General features: G+C 43.2%; 1 protein-coding gene across 4 annotated transcripts in view; it reads right to left on the minus strand.

The window, feature by feature from the left end:
• Window positions 1-3,719: 3,719 nt before the first annotated feature.
• Window positions 3,720-21,747, minus strand: part of Dhtkd1 (dehydrogenase E1 and transketolase domain containing 1) — a 41,951-nt gene continuing 23,923 nt past the window's right edge. For 2 of the 4 annotated variants that reach the window (XM_060372885.1, XM_060372884.1), the window contains 9 exons: window positions 21,282-21,421; window positions 17,815-17,965; window positions 15,225-15,331; window positions 11,246-11,284; window positions 10,665-10,829; window positions 9,955-10,037; window positions 9,480-9,649; window positions 7,559-7,644; window positions 3,720-6,416 (listed from right to left, as the gene is read on the minus strand). In XM_060372885.1, coding sequence (XP_060228868.1) covers window positions 6,312-6,416; window positions 7,559-7,644; window positions 9,480-9,649; window positions 9,955-10,037; window positions 10,665-10,829; window positions 11,246-11,284; window positions 15,225-15,331; window positions 17,815-17,965; window positions 21,282-21,421 — 1,046 coding nt within the window. In that variant the 3' untranslated portion in view covers window positions 3,720-6,311. The remainder of the gene's footprint in view (window positions 6,417-7,558; window positions 7,645-9,479; window positions 9,650-9,954; window positions 10,038-10,664; window positions 10,830-11,245; window positions 11,285-15,224; window positions 15,332-17,814; window positions 17,966-21,281; window positions 21,422-21,747) is intronic. The other 2 variants (XM_021656517.2, XM_021656516.2) reach the window with 1 other exon arrangement.

A 21,747-nucleotide genomic window follows, 5' to 3' on the forward strand; every position in this document is an offset into this window, starting at 1 on the left:
GTATTTTTGTTTGTTTGTTTGTTTGTTTGTTTGTTTGTTTGTTTGTTTGTTTTTTGTTTGTTTGTTTGTTTGTTTGTTTGTTTGTTTCCAAGCTTCCGGCTGGTCCAGGCGTCCTGCTGGTCTCAAAAAAGCTTAGGGCTGAGCTGCCAAAAACAGCCTTTTCTTTCTGCCCCATCTTAACTGTAACTTCTTAAAAATTGGTAAAAATTGGTGACATGCTTTGTAAAAATTGGCGACATGCTGTGCAGTCAATAGCTTACAAAAGTAAGCGCCATTCTCCTTACCCTTCTTCAAAATGCAGACATCAAGGTTTTATGCCTCCTGAGATTGAGTCCTCTGAAGTCAGTTCTTCGACCCCTCTGGTAGCCTCCTGCCTCTCCAATTTGTACCTTCCTGGACAGTACGTAGTAAGAAAACAAAAACTGCAGTGTCAGAACTCATCTAGGCAGGCCTACACTTTGATCCCAATCAAGCAAGCTGAGTTACTTATGGACAATAGCAGCCATCTCAGGCCGGCGGCATGGAAGTTAAAGTGTGACACCAGCATACAAGAAAGCTCTCGGATTAATTTTTCGTACTCAAACTTTGAACCACTCCCAGAAATCAAGTCTGTGTTCTAAAGTCCGCTGCAACAAGCTATGTCAAAGGTGACATCCTATAGTCAGTCATCGATCAAATCCAAAGATATTATCATCCTGTTCAGATCTATGGCCAAGAAGGAAACAAGCATGGGGGCAGGGCACCTTTAGGGTTGTCTTCAGGGGCCTGGAAGGGTTTTTTCAATGCATTTGGGGAACAGCTGGAAAAACTCATGAGATTAATATTTGCATTTTCAAAGGCTCGTTCACTCAAATCTGGCCACCAGTGCTTCCGTAAGCACTGACGCATAGATTTGGCTTCCCAGTGTGGAGTGGGAATAACACACGTGGACACCCTAGGAACTGAGTCTCCTTTGTTGCGGTACATTTGTGGAGACAGCGAGGAAGGTCTGCTTAAAGAGGAGACAGGACACCACCTTGAGAGCAGGTGTGCCAAAACTAGAAGGCCTCGAGTAACCCTCCCACCTTTGAAATCACCTTTAGTTCATCCTACCTCATTAGCCATCATTTCCTCCTCCCGACCTCGCTGCTCCTCTTTTTCTTGAGAATCCTTTTTCTGTATGAGAATCTCGTACAGCCCAGAAATAGGTCAATTCCACAGATACTGACTTGAGTAAACCCCTCCAGTACTCTTCAGTCTTTCTGTACTTCCTCCTGACTAAATGTTGCCCAGAACGTCCTTGGCCAATGTGCTACCTAATCTCTGTCAGGAATAGCATTCTACTTTACTCTTCAGATTGTCTTAGCATATCCACCCAGGAAATCTCTTCTGTTGGAGAGAGGGCTCAGCAGTTAACAGCACTTGCTCAGGACTTGGGTTCAGTTCTGTGATGGCTAGTTTTATAGCAACACTGGCTAGAGTCACTTGAGAAAGAACTTCAAGTGAGCAAATTCACCTATAAGTTTGGCATACGGGCAAAGCTATAGGCCAAAGACTTCATCTTTTACTTCTGTGTATTGCAAAGGCAAAATAAAATCATAAATTTCAATGAGAGTAAAGCCATTAAAAGGCACTCCTCCACAACCTCTGTTTCCGTTGCTGCCTCCAGGTACCAGCCCTGGCTTTTCTTTCTTGACTTCCATCAATGATGAACTCTGATGTGGAACTGTGCACTGAAATAAACGACTCCCCCCACCCAAGTTACTTTTGTTGTGGTGTTTTATCACAATAGACAAGTTCCCCAGACCTACATAGTAGCTTACAGTCATCCATAACTCCAGTCCCGGGGGATCCAACACTTTCTTCTGACCTGGTCACCAGGCAACCACATACATACATGTAGGCAAAACACACATACACATAAACAAAAGAGTCTCTCTCTTGACAGGCATGGTGACACACACTTTAATCCCAGCAAGTAGGAGGCAAAGGAAGATCTGATCCACATACCCAGTTCCACTGACCCAGGGTTACATAGGAAAGCAGTCTTTTGTTTTGTTTTGTTTTGTTTTGTTTTGTTTTGTTTTGTTTTTGAGACAGGGTTTCTCTGTGTAGCCTAGGCTGTCCTGGACTGGCTGGACCAGGCCGGCCTGAAACTCACAGAGAGCTGCCAGCCTCTGCCTTCCTGAGTGCTGGGATTTCAGGCGTGCACCACCACACCCAGCTGAATATTTCTTGATAAAATATCTTTCTACTCTTAAACGCTTGCCCCCCTCCACCCCTCAGGAGCTTGGGAAACCGTTTATTCTACTAGCAAGGCTCAGAAATGTACAGACCAGGCTTCGGGATGAGAGCCCTGTGTATCGGCTACTTCTGGACACACTGGTGGGCTTCCAGTGCCCTCCCTCAACCTTGGGGGTCCAGGGTTAGGCTCTAATCTTTGAGCAGGAGCAATGCCTTCACCTGCTCAGCCACATCCTTGTGGCTGAGACCCTCGGCTGGTGAGGATCAGGCCGTCATCCCTCTCTACATAGCTCTCTGAGGAGAGAGCTACCTGTCATCATTTTGTCCTTAGCCAGCGGGTGTATTGTAACCTTGCTTCCAAAACCTATTTCATGGTCCAAAAGAGCTGTAGGAGCCGCACGGAGGCAGCCATGAGGCCCTTCCTGCTCTCCTGCTCCTTCAGGAGCTCCCTCACCACAGCTGACTCAGATAATTTCTGGGCTCCTAGACTTTCTCCCGGAAGAACCACCACATCCTATGGTCCCTGCTTTCTTGCATCTTCCAGACTGGCATCAAGACAAATCATTATATCATGGCTAGGGACTTTAATCCCAGCCCACCGCATGACATCCACATCACTGTCTCCCTCTCCTCTGCCCCTTTGTCCAGGATGACCAGAACTCTGGCCTCTCTGCCCGGGGACACTAACCTCACCTGCATCTCCTCCACCCACATGAAACCTCAGCCAGTCCTGGGGTAACTCCACACCGGCCCAGAAACATCAAATGGTTGTTTCTTATGTTCATTCACTATAACTGGTTCTCCATACGAGTAAGAGAAGACACTAAACAATACTTATAAATTTAGAAAAAGTTTTCTAAATTAACGGATCTTAGAATTTAGGGAAATCAGTAGGTTTTATGCTGTGTTTTATTAGATTTTTTTAAAAATGAGAGTCATTTAAGGGTATTTGTACAGTGTGTTATATATGGTGGTTTTGTCCAAACTCCCCCCCCAAAAAAAACATGTTTATTTTATGTAATATAGACTCAGTGAAAAGCTACTACAATTAAAAAAAATAGCCAAATATATCCAAGAGAAACATATAGAAAGCTTTTGAAATGTCAAGCCTAAAAAATGCTGATTCATAATCTGAGCCTTCCTTCCTGGTCAACCCCCTTTTCTCTCCATTTTGTAAAAGAAATACTGTTTGTATTGCCATTTCAAGAAACTTAAAAATGGGGCTGGAGAATCCAAATTTAGTTCTCAGACTCCATATCTGGCTGCTTAAAACCACTCATAACTCCAGCTCCAGGGGATCTGATATCCTCTTGTGGCCTGTGCAGGCACCTGCACACACACAAAGTACACACACACACACTCACACAGACATAAAACAAATCTTTTCGAAAATTGTAAAACTTCCGAAGTGATATAGGCAAACTAGAGAAATTAATTTTGGAATATTTTCCCAAATAGAAAGTATATGGAAAACATAAGAAAACTGAGCAAAATGGTTCTTGCAAGGTATAAATTTTTATTTTGCTGACAATAACAAGTCATTTTAAGCAAAACTGAACTTTTCCCATGGTTCTTAATAGTTCAACCTACTAACTACAAAATTGAAGCTCTGTGCTTCACTTAACTTTAAACAAGCATAATTATGGACAGTACATCTGAGAAACTAATGTCACAGTTTTAAAAGGAATAAAATACAGTAGTGTGTGTTTGATTCGGAATTCTTCAAATCCCTTTCTGCAACAAAATTTAAAATGTGGTTGAGATGAAGAAAGGTAAAGTGGCAGGAGGCACTTTCAAAGCATGAAATAGTAACAAAAAACGGTGAACTTGTGAGACACAGTGTTAGGAAGAAAGTCAGAAAAAGAAAGACAAAAGTATTTTTAAATATATTAACTTCCACCTTATTTTATGGAGTTTTCAAATCTTTTAGAAACCAAGGGATATGAAAATAAAGACACATTATGCTTTTAAACAGGTCTTTGAAAGCTTAGTGATTTCAATAAGTAGTTTTAAGTTACAAGATTTATAAGACTTGACACAAGAAAGGACTAAAAGATAAAGAAAGAAGAGAAAGGTAAAGGGTTGAAGTACTGCCTCAGTGATAGTGCCAGTAAACACAGGAGGAAGAGAGAGAGAAAAAGGGATGGAAGGAGAGAAAAGGGGGAGAGGAAAAGAGAGGCAGAGAGAAAGAGACAGAGAGAGAAATACAGAGAGGCCATAGAAAGAAAAGAAAGACAAATACTAGGGAAATGTCAAATAAGCACACTAAAGCATTATTTTAAAAAATTATAGTCTGGCAAGGTGGTATACAACTTTAATCCCAGCACTCAGAAGGCAAAGGCAGAGAGTTCTCTGAGTTGAAGGCCAGCCTCGTCTACATAGAGAGTTCCAGGCCAGCCAGTGCTACATAGCAAGAACCTATCTCAAAATCAAAACAAAAAGAAAAAGAAAAAGAAAAAAGTACATTATGACTCTATTATTGTAGCCAGGACCACCAATACATTAATGATGGAAGACATGGTCCAATTGCTGGTAAAACTGGCAAGAAAATGGTTGCATTCCAGCCCTTCATATGTCCCTATCACCTTCAAGAAAATGGTTGCGTTCCAGCCCTTAATATGTCCCTATCACCTTCAAGAAAATGGTTGCGTTCCAGCCCTTAATATGTCCCTATCACCTTCAAGAAAATGGTTGCGTTCCAGCCCTTAATATGTCCCTATCACCTTTTAGAAAAACTGTCATAGAACAAGAATGGGACATGTAGCTGCTCCTCAGAGCAAACGAAGCCACACAGCTACTGTTTAGATCTGCCTCCAGCACTGGGTCTAACTCCCAACGGAGTGAGCCACTTGGTGACCTCTAAGAACCCCCAAGTTCCCGGTTTGGAAGGTGGCTGAAAACAGAATTCATAATTGTACCTGCAACTTTTACAGACAAAAGTGATTAATCTAACACTGAAATCCCTCTATCAAACATCAAAGTTGCTGGGTGTGGTGGTGCATGCCTTTAATCCCGGCCCTTGAGAGACCAAGGCAGGTGGATCTCTGTGAGTTTGGGGCCAGCCTAGTCTACAGAGATTCCAGAACAGCCAAAGCTACCCACAGAGAAACCTTGTCTAGAAAAACAAAAACCAAAAGACAAACACCAAAGTAATTTTAAAAATTAGAAAATGTCAAGCAATAAATATAATGGGGGGAAGGGGACTTAAAGGTTAAAAAAAAACACCCACAAGTCCATTTTAATACAGTTAATACTTTATAATTTGAAAATTATTGGGGACCAGGGTTAGAGCTTAGTTGGTATGGTGCTTGCCTACCATTCCTGGAGCCCTGGGTTCAGTACTCATTACTGGCATTAACTGGGCGTGGTTGTGCAAGCCCAGTACAACCCCGTAATTCCAACACTCAAGAGACAACAGGCAAGAAGACTAGAAGTTCAAGGTCATCCTCAGCTATACCGGGAGTATGAGGCCACACTGGTCTACATGAGACTGATTATACAATCAGAAATTGATATTTAACAGAATTTATTTTTAAAGATTTGGATATAAGCCTGAAAGAATATGAATCTGGAATTGTCCAGTTTTAGTGGTATCTGATGGGACATTTTGTAGAGTAGCTAAGAGTTGACATTTCACAGAAACATATTGCTGTTCATCGGACTTTAAGAAGGAGAAAAATTAAGGAAAGTTATATGCAATAAACCAATTAAGAGGTAGTGCTGGAGTTGCCTATACACAGCCCACATTCTGGCCAAAGAACTTTCTCTGCTCCTTTATAATTAGTTACAGTGAGGTCAGACTCCAACTGGCTAATGAGCTTCTTTTCCAGTTTATTCATATCTAACCAAAGCATAACAGACAAATACTATTGACCGTCAATGATAAAATCTAGTATATGTTTCATGTACTTATAAAAACCAATTCACCTGCTTATTCTACTTCCTCCAGATTCAGCTGTCAAAACCAGTCCAGAATTTCAGAGGAAGACAGACTTCTGCACTAGCTAGGGGAAAAGGGGAGAGAGTGGAGGAAGCAGGCTTTCTTCTATTGCACTTTGCTTAAAAGACAGTGCTGACTTCTCAGCACGTTATAACGTGAAGGTCTGGGTGAGGATGGCTTCGTGCTGCTGCTGGTGCACTGTGCCGATTCCGACTGCAGGTGCTGGCAGAGGCGGCCGGCTTACCAGGCGGAGCTGTCGTGGAACAAGAAGACATCAAGTGACATTTACATCAGAGTTCTGCTCAGTTCCCCTAAGAAGGTACATATATTCCCTGTTAGCTTGTTCAAGCCAAGAAAAAATACTGAATTACAGAGAACATATTAGGAAGAAGTATATCTACCACAGAATTCCAGGCATGAAAAGGTGAAAAAAAAACCCTATCATTTGGTCTTAGCTGTAGTTTCCTTAACTACATGTATTTATAAGTGAAAGTGATTTGAGCCTAGCAAACTCATACTAAATGAATGAACTACGTTCTAATGCACACCGAATAGAAAGATAGAGGTACGACTATTCTTATTGCTTCTCCTTTCCTGAGGAAAATAAAGACGAGTAGTCTAACAACACTGCATAGGCATATAGGCTAGCAGCACTGTGAACATGTCTGGAATAAGTGTTAATTGAGTGTTGCTGGTACCAAGCTGCAAAACAAACCAAAACTACCCATCAGTAGCTTTCTCTAGCACTGTCATGAGGAACGAGTAGGAAAAGTAACAACAAATGCAGTTCATAGATCTTTCTTTTTTTTTTTTTTTTTTTGGAATGCAGACACAACTTTAACATGTTACAGTTGAGCATCCTTAATCCAAAACCTGAAATTCTCCAAAATCTGGAACTTTAAAATTATCATTTCAGTCCTTAAAAGGTGTTGGGCTTTGGAGCATTTCAGAGTTTGGAATTTTTAAAGGTTCCTCAGCCTAGAAAGTCTATGCAAATACTTCAAAAGTCTGAAAAACTCACATATCTGAAACACTTTTGGTTCTGAACATTTTGGATAAGGGAAATTAACCTGTAATCGGCATACAACAACAGCTCCATAAACTCAACCTTTTTCTCCAAAGAAACAATTTAAAACTAGATCTTTTTTAAATTCCCTCTTCTTCTTGCACATCATCAAGATATGACTATGTTACCTAAGCTTGTCTCAAAGTCATAAACTCAAGGGAACTCTAATATAGGTATGCACCACATGACCAGCCTAAAAATAGGTTTTATTTCATCCTGTCTTTAAATAAATGAGCAAGCTGGTAACAGAAATCCATACATTGTTATTTCAAGAGCAACAACAGAGAGAGAATATGAATATGAGTATGAATATAAGAATAGGCACCCACCTTGCAGGCTAGCTGTTTCTCAAACCTTGGAGAAACAAAGCACCATGGACCCATGTTCTGAGGCTCCTCCTGACTCCAAATGACCTCTACAAAAAGAAGAAATTTACTTCAGCTTTCAGTCAATCAACTGCTATTGTTGAGACGGGCCACAAACAATCAGGGTGAGGAGACAGTGGGGGTTGAAGGAACTATTTTCATCACGATTGTTTAACTCGTATAAACTTATATATGAAGAATGTCTAGAGGAACAGATGGATAGTAAGCAGATAAATTTCTAACCTCAGTTAAATATATGCTTCCAACATGTTTGCATTTTAAAAATTTTTATCAATTAGGTGCATGTACGCATGTTTGTATAAGTGCATGCCGTGTGTACAAGTGCTCAGGCAGGCCAGAAGAGGACACTGGATCCCTTGGAGTTAGAGTTACAGGTGGCTGTGAGCTAGCCAACGTAGATACTGGAAAGTGCTCTTAACTCCTAAGCCATCTCTCTAGCCCCGCATGACTTATGTATTTATTGTCTTTCTTTCTGCCTTTCTTTTTTCTGGCAAGTACACAGTTATGAAGAGAGTAGTTCTATCAATCTCCACATCTCCTCATCCTGATTGACTGTATCCAGTACCCTCCTTAGTCCCAAACATTAGCAACAATCTGTTTTTTCTCTATCTGTGCAGCTTTATCATTACCAAAATACCATAAAAATACAGTACGTAGCCTTTTGGGTCTGACATGAATTACCAAAATACATTTGTGATTTGTCGAAGTTGTTGTGGATAGCAACAGTTCATTCCTGGGGCTCAGCGCTGGCTCACTTGCTTTTAGCATCCTTTAGGCCCTGCTTAGCATGCAGTATCTCCTTCATGTTTTATTGATGAGTATGATATTCCACATTTGTTTTTTGTTTGTTTGTTTGTTTGTTTGTTTTGCTACAGGGCAACTGTGCTTATTCATTCCCTAGGTGAAGGACAGTTTGATTGTTCCCAGCTTGAGACAATTACAAATAAAGCTGCTTTAAAATAAATAAATAGATAGATAAAAATAATGCTGAAAGCTTGCATGTAGGTTTTTTCAGTTTTCTGTGTGTTTTCATTTTCAGAGTAAACCAGCAGTAGGAATTCTTGATTACACGGTAACTTGGGTTTTTGTGTGTTAGGAAGCCATCTTTGAAAGTGGTCACAATCATTTCCAATCCCAGCAGTGGTTAAATGAGGTTGCTTTGAATCCGAATGAGCACTTGCTATCAGTTTGTTTGTTTGTTTGTTTGTTTGTTTGGGGAGTGTTATTTTGTATTTTAAATACATTTTTGTGTACAGGTGTTTTGCCTGCATGTACATCTACACACCACCACATGTGTGCCTGCTGCCCTTGGAGGCCAAGGGAGGGTGTCTGAGCCCCTGAAACCAGAGTTTCAGATAGTCGTTAACCACTGTGTGGGTGCTGGGGATTGAGCTGGGTACTGTGGAAGTGTGGCCAGTGCTCTTAACCATCTCCCAGGCCCCTACAACAAATTTTACAATACAAGTTTTTCATGTTGATTAAGCCCAATTTTTGATGACATAACTAAAAACTTTTCATCTAACCAAGCTCCCAGGGATTTGCCCCTAAGCGTGTTACATTTACATCTAGGTCTATAATCACTTAGTTTCTGAAAGGTGCTTACTACAGATGCCAAATTTTCCAACCCAAAGTGCTTATCACTTACAACTATATCACAATTATCACATCTGATAGTAAAGCACTGATGACCCACAAATTCAAGAAATCCTCCTCAGATGACAGTTGGAAGGATGGAGAGGGCGGATTCCAGGAGCTCTGGCTTCCTAGTACCTTCCATATCCCCCAACCTCTTTCCACACGAAACAGGGTGAACAGGTTTCCAGCATTTGCAAAGCAAAGGGCCCTAATAGGAGCAAGCCTTTACCTTTAACGTGTTTGTATTTGCTCATCTCTTGTTGTAATGAGTCCAGTGGGAATGGGCAGAGTTCCTCTATTCGAATAATGGCAAAGTCATGCTTCTTGGTTCCCAAAGATTCTCTTTGCTTCAGCAGGGCATAAAAATGTTTGCCACAGCAGAATATGAGGGTTTTAACACTGTCAGAGACAAAGTAGGCAATGATGTGGAAAGTAACATCCTTAAGAATTGTGTCAGGACAAAGAGAAGACTAGATTTCAGCGTGTTGCAGATAAAGCTGCTTGGGGCTCTGCTGCTTTGGCTCAGTCATCTGCTGAGCCCTGCATTTCTCCTTCAGTGACATCTGTCCCCAAAGTTCAATCTTTCATACATACTCACCTTAATGCATGCCTTAATGCATACACAAATTATCACATAATAGAAGAAATTTTGTTCACTTAATAAAACCTCTACCCAGGATAGGAAACAGAGAACATCGAATTACCTTTTAGGATCTACTGATGAATCACCAATGACAGGTTTGAATGTTGTTCCTGGGGCCATTTCTTGAAGAGTTGACACAGCTGCCTACGGGAGAGAAACGGCCAAATTCCTATCAACAAATGAGAGAGCTAACAGTTCCAGAATTCTGGCATGGAACTGCCCTTAAGCATGAACACTAACACAGCATTCTCCAAGACTTCAAACTAAAATGATAAGAGCTTGCCTTGTCTGTACCATAATACAGTTTGGTTTTCTTTGGTTTTGGTTTGGTTTTTGTCTGTTTATTTGTTTGTTTCCTGAAACAGGGTCTCACTATGTAGTTTAGGATGGCCTGGAACTCTCTATGTAGACCAGGCTGGGCTTTAACTCACAGAGATCCCTCTGCCTCTGCACCCAGAAGCTGATAGCTGTAATAATTTTACATTTTGGCTTGGCTTCTTTGAGACTTCTGTTTTAAAATTACAATGCTTGTAAAGCCAATACTGAATTGTTGGAGACAAGTGGATCCTGGAGCTTGCTGGCCAGCCTAGCTGAATTGTTGAGCCCTGTGTACAGTGACCCATCTCAACTGTCCTCCATTATCTACACACACACACACACACACACACACACACACACACACACACAAAACAAGACAAAATAAGTAGGTTAAAAACACAGAGAAAACACAACACAGAAAGAGTAACAAAAGGAAAAAGCCTCTCTACTTACAGGGTACCGGAGTAACATCTTGGGAGAGGCAACGATGAGAGGCTTCCTGAAGTTCCGGACCATCTGTCTCCTGAGCAGGTGGAAATACTGAGCAGGGGTAGTCGGGTGCACCACAAACATGTTCACAGTGTCGCCGTCCACGCCCTCCTCTACACTGTCACACATCTACCTCGACGGAGAGAGAACACAGGCATGCTGAGGTCAGCTACTTGAGTCCCAGGCACAACACGCTGGCCAGGGGGAAGCCCGCATATCCTCGGTTAATAAAGACATTTCTCGCCACTGTGTAATAGAAAAGTACTAGCAGGCATTTCCCACGACCTATGAAACATTAAAGAGGGGACGGAGGGCCATCTCCACCTACACATTTCTAACACAGCTACTTCCAGACCAGACTGCTGGACATGTGGGGAAGAGTCTTTAAAAAACACATCCTGGTGACTTTCTCTTGAGCAGCTAGTACCCACACGTGGGAATGGGATGTAAAGGGGAGAGAATCAGATGTTCAGGGTTATCCTCAGCAAACACTGAATTCAAGCAACATGAAAACCTGACGCCAGAAAAAGGGAGGGAGGAGTTACCTGTTCTTTGCATGTTCTGTTCTTCCCTTTTCCCTCCTCCTATATAAAGTTAAAAGCAACTATTATTTAGCACACTTGCTCTTCAGTGTCTCTTACTTTCTTCTGAGTACCTCTGCTCTTAAAGCCTATGCTTAAGCTTATATTAAAATATCTTTGCACCCCCCCCCCAATATTCTGAGTACTGTCATATTAAGAGTACGGAGGGAACATCATCAGAATCTCACTCTCTTGGTAAACTAAAATCACAGTGTACATATTTCAGACAAAAAAAAAAAAAAAATCAAATCTGACTGAGTCAGGTGAGGTGAAAGCCCAGCAACTGGAAGAGGGCTAGAGGGAAATAGGAGGGTTGGGAGTTCAAGGTCAGCCTTGGCTACATGAGACTGTCTTTAAAAAAAAATTAAGATGCACGTTAAAAACTTGAAAGCAAACAAGTAATCCTGCTGGCCCCTAACCCTAATTTAGAAGTAGTGCAGGGATAGAAATGGGATTAAAAAAAAATCCTAGTATCTCAGAAGGAAAGGCAGTAAGAAGCATCCTGGGAAAAATCCAAGGCAAAATCTTCTAAAGTAAGAAACCCCTACGGATGCCTAATGGAAGCAATGTCCATCACTGACGTAGAGAGATGGGTGCCTATAGGCAGTGACCAGACCTCAGAAGAACACCCAGTAAAGCAGAGTTCTTTACACCCCAGTTACGTCCCCAGGATCCAAATTCTGGAGCCTGTCCTCAACTATTGCTTCTAAGGAATACCCTGGTACCCACTGTGCAGGATAAAGAAAGTCGCTCATTCTCCATCTGAACACACAGAAGGTCTTTGAAGAGGCCTCAGTAACCAAAGGCAAGATGAAACAAAATAGCATAGGGATGACAAAAATACCATGCAGACAAGTAACTTTTTGCAGGAGGAGGGAAGAAAGAAAAGGAACACAGCTTGCCAGGGATAGTTTGGGTTTGCTGTTGTCACTTTGTTTTGGGGGGGGGAAATGAGACAAAGTCTCCTAGAGCCCAGGCTAGCCTCAGACTCACTTATAGCTGAGGATCTCCTTGCATGCCTGATTCTCCTGCCTCTACTTCCCAAGTGCTGGGATTACAGGCATGTGCCATGCGACCATGCCTGGCTTTGTGTAGCACAGAAACTGAACCCAGGGCTTCAGTGCATGATAGACAGGCACTCTACCTACTGAGCTACACCCCCAGCCCAGGACAGAGTCTTAAAGAGAACAGAACAGGGATGGAAAGATGGCCCTGGCTGTTCTTCCACAGGTCCTGAGTTCAATTCACAACCATCTATACCAGGATTTGATGCCCTCTTCTGGCATACAGGTGTACATGCAGATAGAGCACTCATGTACATAAAGTTAATAAATCTTAAAGAGAGAGTGAAAGAGAGAGCAGAACAGAACAGAGAAAAGTCAGAACAGAGAGAAGAGCATAACACTGAAAAACAAAGTGAGAACTCTTCTCTAAAACTACAGAAGTATTAAACAAACAAGCACCAAGAACATGGGCCTGGAAAGGTGCCTCGGTGGTTCAGAGCATTTGCTGCTCCTTCAGAGGATCTGGGTCCAGTTTCCAGCACCCACACAGCAGCTAACAACCATCCCTAACTCCACTTCCGGGTATCTGGCTCCCATAGACACCAAGCATGTACCTGGTGCACATACATGCATGCAAGCAAACATTCACATACATAAAACAAAAACGAATATTTTTAGGTTGAAAAATAATAAACGTCAAGAACAGACAGGGCTGAAAGCATAAAATTCACAAAGAGCTTGGCATAACAATAAAGAAAATAGAAGAAACAAGCAGGCAGAACTAAGTAGCAGAAATGCTTCTAAGTCACTTACTTACATATGTGAGTCACTTTTGCACGGCTGAAAATAAAATTGATAATATAAACAAAGGACTTGAGATATCAGATGAAACAAGGGCAATAAAGACAAACAGCAAAACCCCACAGGTGTCCGTTTGTTTGTTTGTTTGTTGTTCTGCTGTCCCAGCTGTAGAACCAACCGGGCTAGGCTCTAATCCCATGTCTCTACCTCCCCCAGAGCAAAGCCATGTGCCCCCACATCCAAGAAGGGAGCTGTCAAACCCTACAGATGAAGTTCTTGACACTCAGACCTTAAGAGACAAACACTGCGGTGTTGATGGCTAGAGACAGGTCAATATGTCACTGTGTCTCAACAGTTAAGCACCGGCAGCCATTCCAGAGGACCCAGGTTCAATTCTCAGCATCCACATGGCGGCTCACAGCCATCTGTAATTATATTTCCAAGGGATACAATGTCCTCTTCAGGTCTCTGCAGGCATTGCATGTACATGGTTCATGAACATATATGTAGGCAAAACACCCATACACATAAAATCAAAAGAAATAAATCTTTTAAAAAAAGCTGTTAACACTGGCCTTTGCTCACCTGTTATCAATGCTATCACCTGTTACAGCCACCAATAGCCTGTAGTGGTTTGCATGAGAAACCATGAAACTGGTTAACTGGTTTTCATGTGGTTTTAAGATGGGGTTTCATGTAGCTCAGTTGGCCTCAGACTTATGATACAGCTGAGGATGGCTTAGAATCCTCTAATCCTCCTGCCTCTACTTCCCAAGTGTTAGAATTAAACATAAGCTCGATCACTTCTGACTAAGTCCGGGTTAGTTAGGAACTGCTTAAATTTATTTCTCGCATTTATGAAGGCTGGGAAGTCCAAGATCATGTGGGAAACTAAACGTCTGATCTGGGCCCATCCCTGACTCATTCATACATGGCATTTTCTCGTGTGTCCTTAAATGGTGGGAAGGGCTAGTAAGCAGCTAGGGAGCTCTCTCAATAAAGATATTCCCAGCCCTAACAGCTCTCTCCTTAGGATGTCATCACCTACCACAGGCTTCCCCTACCCTGGCTTCGGGTGATGGGGTGTAATTCAGTGAATGAATTTTGGGAAAGCACAGCCAGATTGTGGCACAAGACAATATCCTTGGTACAATCAACAGGATTTTCTCCATAAGCTCCATTTTGTACATTTCCCTTTTCGACCATCACTTTCTATCTTTTTAGCTCTTTTGTTGCTCTTATTGCACTCTCCCTTCCCCCCCCGTTTCCCCAGCTCCCTTCCCCTCTGTTTGTGTGGGGTGGGCATGGGGGGTGTGGGTGTGTGGGGTGTGTGGGTGTGTGTGGGTACAATTGTGAGGTCAACACTGGGTGACTTCCTCGGTCACTTCCCACTTTCTTTTCTGAAACAGTGTCTCTCACTGAACCTGGCTTTCACTGACTGGGCTAGGCTGTCCAGCAGTGACTTCCAGGGATCCATCTGCCTTTACCCAGCATAGTATTCCTCCTACTCGTCTCCCCATCACCCTCAGTCATGCAGAAGTGCTAGGGAGGGATAGAATCGGGACCACTAACATGTTAGGTAAATGCGCTATCACTGAGCTATACCTCCAGCCTGAAATCAGTCTGTACCTGTGAATGTGTGTTCCTGCGGATAAACACGTGTGTGGGGTGTGCACAGAGGTGTATACATGGCTGGAAGTGAGCCCCGGGGGTCCGCCTGTCTCCTGCCTTGCCAACTTCATTACCACAAGCCTGGTTTTGAATGTGGACGCTGGAGAGCAAATTCAGTTCCTTGTGCTTGGACAGCCAGCATTTTACTAAGCTGTAGCTCCCTTTCTGAGAATGTTTCTCCCATCCACCTCCCGCCTACCCTAAAACGTCCTAGGCCTCCTGAGAGCTCAAAGCACAGGATGCACAACCATGCCTGGCTCTAGAAACTTTTACTTGCCATAGAACTGTGATATTGAGAGCTGAGGCACTATGCTTCCAAGAATAGTGACACTTCCTTGAGCTGGTTTCAGCTAACTGTCGAGCCTCACAGTTAAAGCACACATGAAGCTATCTACAGGGGGCTATACACGAAAGAGCAAAGCACAGGAAACAGAAAGACACTTTGGAATCAGGGGCATCCCACATACCTGTAGGAACCGCTCTATCCGACAGGATGAGTGGTCAGGTCCCGCCCCGTCATAGCCGTGTGGCAAGAGGATGACAATGCCACTCTGCAGGAGCCACTTGGCCTCTCCTGGGAAAGCACAAAATAGGGATTTTTCTCTGAAGCAGGAACAAAATAGCCTGACAGGACTTGGGGAATGAAATCAAACGTTAGTTTGGCTCCTGACCCTCCAAACATGCATCCAAACGGCCATCTGAAGGAGTGAAAGCCTGTGGTATCACACGCTTTGGGCTCTGCTGACTGGAAGGCTGGCTCAGCAGTAAACACCCCAGTGTCTCGATGACACGTGGCACTCCGACTTCACTACTGAGCAGCTCTTAGCAAAGACAAGTGGCACTGATTCAGCCCCGGAGGTGTGAGGAGGAGGGATGCGGCACCTGCGCTCAGGGCGGGGAATCCCTGAAACTGCAGCTGCTTTGATCTGGACTGGGAAAATGTCTCCCCTACTAGTCTGCATGGTAACAGGGGTTGATTGAATCTTGAAAATGACCTTGGACTTCAAATCTTTTTTTCTGCAAATACCTTGTAGAGATTATCTCTTTATTAAAAAATTTTTACTAGAATTTGATACATACAGGTAATTGTACCACAGTAGCACATAGTAGAAAGTTTTGATGTCTTTAAATTCATTTATGTTACATAAATGTGTTTTTGTTTTAACCCCAGGTGTAGGATACGGGGCTGCTTCAGACTGTCCACAGCACCAGACTATTTGCATTATGCAGGCTCTGAGAGGGGAGTGACCTTTGCCAACTGCAGGTAGTTTAATTCTGGGGGCTTCGGGTGAAGAAGAAATGCCAGAGGGGGGCAGGGGCTCTGAGAAAAAAGGAGGCACTGCTCCCCCTGCTGCTCCTGGTTGCTGCTGTTGCAGTTTGATGAGAAGAAGTTGTAGATATCCTAAAATGAAGACTGAACTTGCCCCAAGGAACCCTACGACCCTAACCAGCAGGAAGTAAATAACAAAAACTATTCTCCCTCTCCTCACTAACCTTCTTTCTCTCTTACCTGGTGTTGGAAGAGATTGGGGTGGAGAAGGGGGCTTGAGGCATAAGAAACCCCAATAAAATAGATAAAAAGTACACCCACAAGTGTCTCAGAGTCCCCCTTTCCCTCTCTGAGCTCTGGCATTTATTCCCTCTCTAGGGTCCCCAGAATTAAACTATCTGCAGCTGGCAAAGATCACCCCCTCTCAGAGCCCACACAAGGCAAATAGCCTGCTGCTACGGACAGTCTGAAGCAGCCCCATATCCTACACCTGGGACTAAATAAAAACATGATTACATAACATAATCGGGTTTTTTTTTTTTTTAAGACACCAAAACTCTCACTACAGTGGTGTTGGTTACCCAAGGATTTCTGCAATGATGTCATTTCCTCACAAATAAATCAGTTTGTCATTTAAAGAAGAGAGAAGCAGCTCCTGCCATGCTCACAGCACAACAGGCAGCATTGGTCACTGTCCTCAAATAGAGAGAAGTACACATTGGAGAACAGTCTCTGGGGGCAGAGGAAACAGTTTGGGTTGTAAAGTACTTGCCATGTGGGTATGAGAACCTGACTAAATCCCCAGCACTACTGTCAAAAGCCAGACTTGGTGCACACTTGGAATCCTAGTGCCGGGGAAGCAGAGATAGGTGGGTCCCTGGAGCTTGCTGGCTAACTAGCTTATTCTAGCTGGTGAGCCCCAGGTCCTGGTGAGACACTCTATCTCAGTAGATAGATAGATAGATAGATAGATAGATAGATAGATAGATAGATAGATGATAGATGGATGGATGGATGGATGGATGGATGGATGGATGGACAGACAGATAGATAGAGCAATGTGGAGCCACCTTGTGGTGGCTCTACATCCTCCCAACACCCAGGAGGCAGAAGCAGGTAGATCTCTGTGAGTTCCAGGCCAGCCTGGTCGACAGAGTTCCAGGATAGTCAGGGCTACACAGAGAAACCCTGTTTCAAAAAACAAAAACAAAACCAACAAGGTGGACAACTCCTGAAAAATAGCAGAAAGTTTACCTCTGGCACCCATATGTACCTACACACACATGAATGTACACCCGTACACACATGTATACCTACACATGCATGAACACACTCAAATAGTTGATGAACATATCAAAATCTAGCTCCTTCTAGCATCTTTCTTCCTTTTGAAAAGTTGCAGAACTCATCAGTCACACCATAAAGAGTCCTAGTGTCACCACAGAATGTTGGTTAATTATGCTACGAAACACTCCAAGCGCAGGTGCGGAGCCACACGGCCTAGCAGCTGTCAGATACGTCTCTGCTCCCTGCAGCTAGGAACATTCCCCAGGCGATGCGTAGAAGGGGGAAGGCGATGAAGTGCTGATAGACAGGTAGGATACTCTTCCCAGAAACTCATTAAATTGCCTGACGCCTGCCACATGCCTGTAGATAAGAGGGTAATTCCCCAAACTCCCTGGAGATGCTATGACACAGAGAGTCTCAGAGGCAGCTCTGGCCCCTTCCCATTCATGTATAACACGAGAATGGGGCCACCCACCACCCAGCAGCTCACTAATACTGACCTCCTGAGATGAACGTGTCAAAGATGATCTGTGCTCCATTGAAGAAATCGCCGAACTGAGCTTCCCAGAGGGGCAGCAACTTTGGGCTTTCAATGCTCATCCCATATTCAAATCCCAGGACAGCCTCTTCTGACAGGGGGCTGTTGCTGACCTAATAGCGAGGAAGAGAAACAAACACTGATGTGCAGGAGACGAAAAAGGATAGCATTGCAGGGATACAAACCTCTCAACAGGAGGAGGAGCGTGGAGGGAATTTTGCTCTCACTCATCATCCTTTCTTTGCAGAAGGAGATTTGGGGGAAGTTAGGACAAAGAGAGGAAAAGAAAAGACACTGGAATACAGTCCTTTAAGATTTTCCTCAAGAATAAGTAGTACAGGGCTAGGAAATGGCACAGTGCCAGAGTACTTGTCTAGCACTCACAAGGCCCTGGGTTCAATCCCAGCACCATTAAAAAGTGGGAATAAAGAGGGGGTTACTGGGGATGGAGAGGAAGGACAGCAAGATGGCTGAGAAGGTATCACTAAGCCTCACAAGCTGAGTTCAATCACTGGAACCCAGAAGAGAACCCACGCCTGAAAGATGTCCTCTGACAACAAGCATATACTAAAAATAAGCGATATAAGCCAGGTAGTGGTGGTGCACACCTTTAATCCCAGAACTCAGGAGGCAGAGGCAAATGGATTTCTGAATTTGAGACCAGCCTGGTCTACAGAGTGAGTTCCAGGACAGCCAGGGCTACACAGAGAAACCCTGTCTCAAAAAAAAAAAAATTAAAAAAAGAACAAGCAATAATACTTCTCATATGAATACTTTTTAACAGAAAGTAAAACTGTCAGATAATTTTTTCAAAGGCATCAAAAATACAAAGATGGGAAAGTTACGATATAAAAGCCTGCCATTGGCTGGACTCTATTAGTGTAACAGCCGATATGTCCAGAAGAAAAAAGTCATCACTGAGACTGACCTCTCAGGAGTGGAATGCATCAGGATTCTCAAGTGGGCTTGAGAAAGACTGGGGAAGGGTGTCACTCTGTTGAGCAATGGAGGACAAACACACACTGCAGGGTGTCAGGTTGGCCATGTGCTCTGAAATGGTTTAGGATGAGGAAAACATTCCTTCTATATACCCAATTTAAAATCAAAGTCTGTATTTGTCTCAAAAAGACTCTTGTTTGAGATATGCTCTCACTCTGCAGATCAAGTTGCCTGGAGCTTCACTCTGTAATTCAGTGTGGCCTCGAACTCATGGCAATCCCCTTGCCTTACCTTCTAGACTCCTAGGATTGTAAGCATGAACCACCTCACCCATCCTACTCCACGTTTCGTTTTCTTTTTTCTAATTTTTGAAAGTTACATGTCGGGGCTGGAGAGATGGCTCAGTGGTTAAGAGCACTGTCTGCTCTTCCAATGGTCATGAGTTCAATTCCCAGCAACCACATGGTGGCTCACAACCATCTATAATGTGAACTGATTCCTTCTTCTGGCAGATGTAAATGTAGATAGAACACTCATATACATAAAAAAATAAATAAATCTTAAAAAAAAAAAAAAAAAAAAAGAAAGTTACATGTCTATAGAATATTTTTGGCAGTCAGAAAGGATGAGGTGCTGACATAGGTGGCAGCATAGGTGGCCCTTGAAAATGCTCTGTTAAATTAAAGTCACGGAAGGACACCTGTCATTCTATGTCTGAGCTTCCTGAGAAAGACAAATCCATTAAAACAGACAGTCGACTGACTGACTAGCGGCTGCAGCAACTACGAGGGGCTGGGGTTGGGGGTGGGAAGAATGGAATGGGAGACAGGTGCTTAGAGTTCCAGGGTTTCCTTTGAGGAGATGAAAGTGTTCTTAAATCAGACCGGGGTGATGGCCCCAGTGTGGAACTATACACATGCAAAGGTCAAATTTTATGAGTTATGTTTCAATAAAACCTTTACCAAACAAACACAACCCTAGCGCATTGGGAAGATGGCTCAGTGGATAAAACATTGCCATGCAAGCATGCAGATGAGTGATCCGGGTTAAAACAAACAAACAAACAACAAACAAAGCCCCCAAAACCTAGGTGTGGTGGCACAAATTTGTAATCCTAGAGCTGGAATGATAGATAGAGACACGTGGCTCCCTGGGGCTCAGAGGTCAGCCAGCCTAGTCTACTTAGCCGGTGAGAAAGCACGTCTCAAAAAAAAAGAAAACGTGGATGGCACTTCAGAGACAATAGCCAAGCTTGTCCCTGGCCCACGCATGTACATGCACACACAATGCACTGGTTAGTTTTTGTCAAAGTTAATGCAGACTAGAGTCACCTAGGAAGAAACTACCTACATTGCACGAGCCTGTGGAATGTTCTTAATTGCTAATTAACGAGGGTGGAACAAGCCCATGGTGGGTCCGTCACTGGAATGGTTCATACATCTGACCTGATCCAAAGACAGATGGCAGAAAAAGTAAAGAAAGGGCTGCATCTCCTTTAAGTCGCTTTGGAATGCTCCTCTCACCAGCTCGTATGAGGAGCGGACCTTAAAATCCCACAGCGTCTTCCACCACTTTCCACCTTAATTTTTGAGACAGAATATCTCACTGAATGTGACGCTCACAGACTCAGCTAGCCTGGCTGACAGTAAGGTCCTGGGTCCTCCTGTCTTTACTCCCCTGGTGCTGGGACTGTCATGCCTGGCTTTTTACTGTGTGCAAGAGTAAATTCATGCTATCTTCCCAGGTTATATTCTCAGATCAAAAACTGGTATAGAAAGGGTGATAAATTATTAAATTCACTTTAAAGGAATAATTTGTTTTCATAAATATCATGTACTGTTCAACATAGTAATTGTTGAACAGACAAAAATGAAAAGACCTTGTTCTTAAGATTTTGAAAATCCAAAGAAATGCCTGTTAAACTTTAAGCCCGATAACTTACAAGAAGTGTTTCCACCTATTCTGTTTTAACAGGCTAGAAATGTCGGCTTGCTGTGTGCATCCTTGACTAACTTTAATAAATCACAATACTTTACAGACCGCAATGTTGACTGTAACGTGACAGAACTCAGGCCTGCATGCTACTGCATAATTACAGATAGACAGTCAGAGGAACTGTCCTAGCCTTCAATTCCAGCTCCAGCATGGCTACTGCATAATTACAGATAGACAGTCAGAGGAACTGTCCTCCTTCAATCCCAGCTCCAGCATGGCTCTCATTTGTTTTTTCCATTCCAAATTTATAGACCTCCATTGCTTCCCAGCACTCTTTTACTTAAAAAAAAAAAAAAAGAAAGAAAGAAAAGTCTTGAGCATAAAGCCTCTGACATCTGAATTTAGTTGGCAAGTGTGGTGGCACATGCCTAAATTCCCCAGCACTTTGAGGGCAGCCTGGGCTATGTAAGCCTCCCACTCAAAAAAATGAAATCAAATCTTATAACTGTAATAGTTGGCACATCAATACATAGATTTTATATCTAAGCGACTTACCTCTAGAAAGCCCTTCTGATTAGGGTCCATATGGTTCAGAGGAATGTAGGCATCGTCGGTGTTCTGGCAAACCACCATTGCGTGCCTTTGACTAAAAGTCCCACGGCCAACATCTTGGCCACTCAGACGAACATTGAAACCTGAAGCAAGCAAGGAGCAAGCAAGAAAGAGGATCGCTGTGAATAACCAACACAAACAAATAAGGCGCGGTATCTCTGGAGTCCTTTCTGTTGAGAGACATAAAATCTCTCAATGCTGTCCACACTGGTCTTGAACTCCTGGGCTCACTCTCCTGCAGAGCCTGGCCCTAGACATACATGTACTGTCACACACAGCTCTCTGATATATACTGGCTCATTTTGAGAATTTTTTCTTAGGATAAAAGATTCCCCATATTAAAATACATCTTTCCTTATGCCAGAGAGATGGCTCAGTGGTTAAGAGCAGTTACTGCTCTTTCAGGTTC

This window comes from Meriones unguiculatus, chromosome 19 (assembly GCF_030254825.1).
Source record: "Meriones unguiculatus strain TT.TT164.6M chromosome 19, Bangor_MerUng_6.1, whole genome shotgun sequence".
NCBI lineage: Eukaryota > Metazoa > Chordata > Mammalia > Rodentia > Muridae > Meriones > Meriones unguiculatus.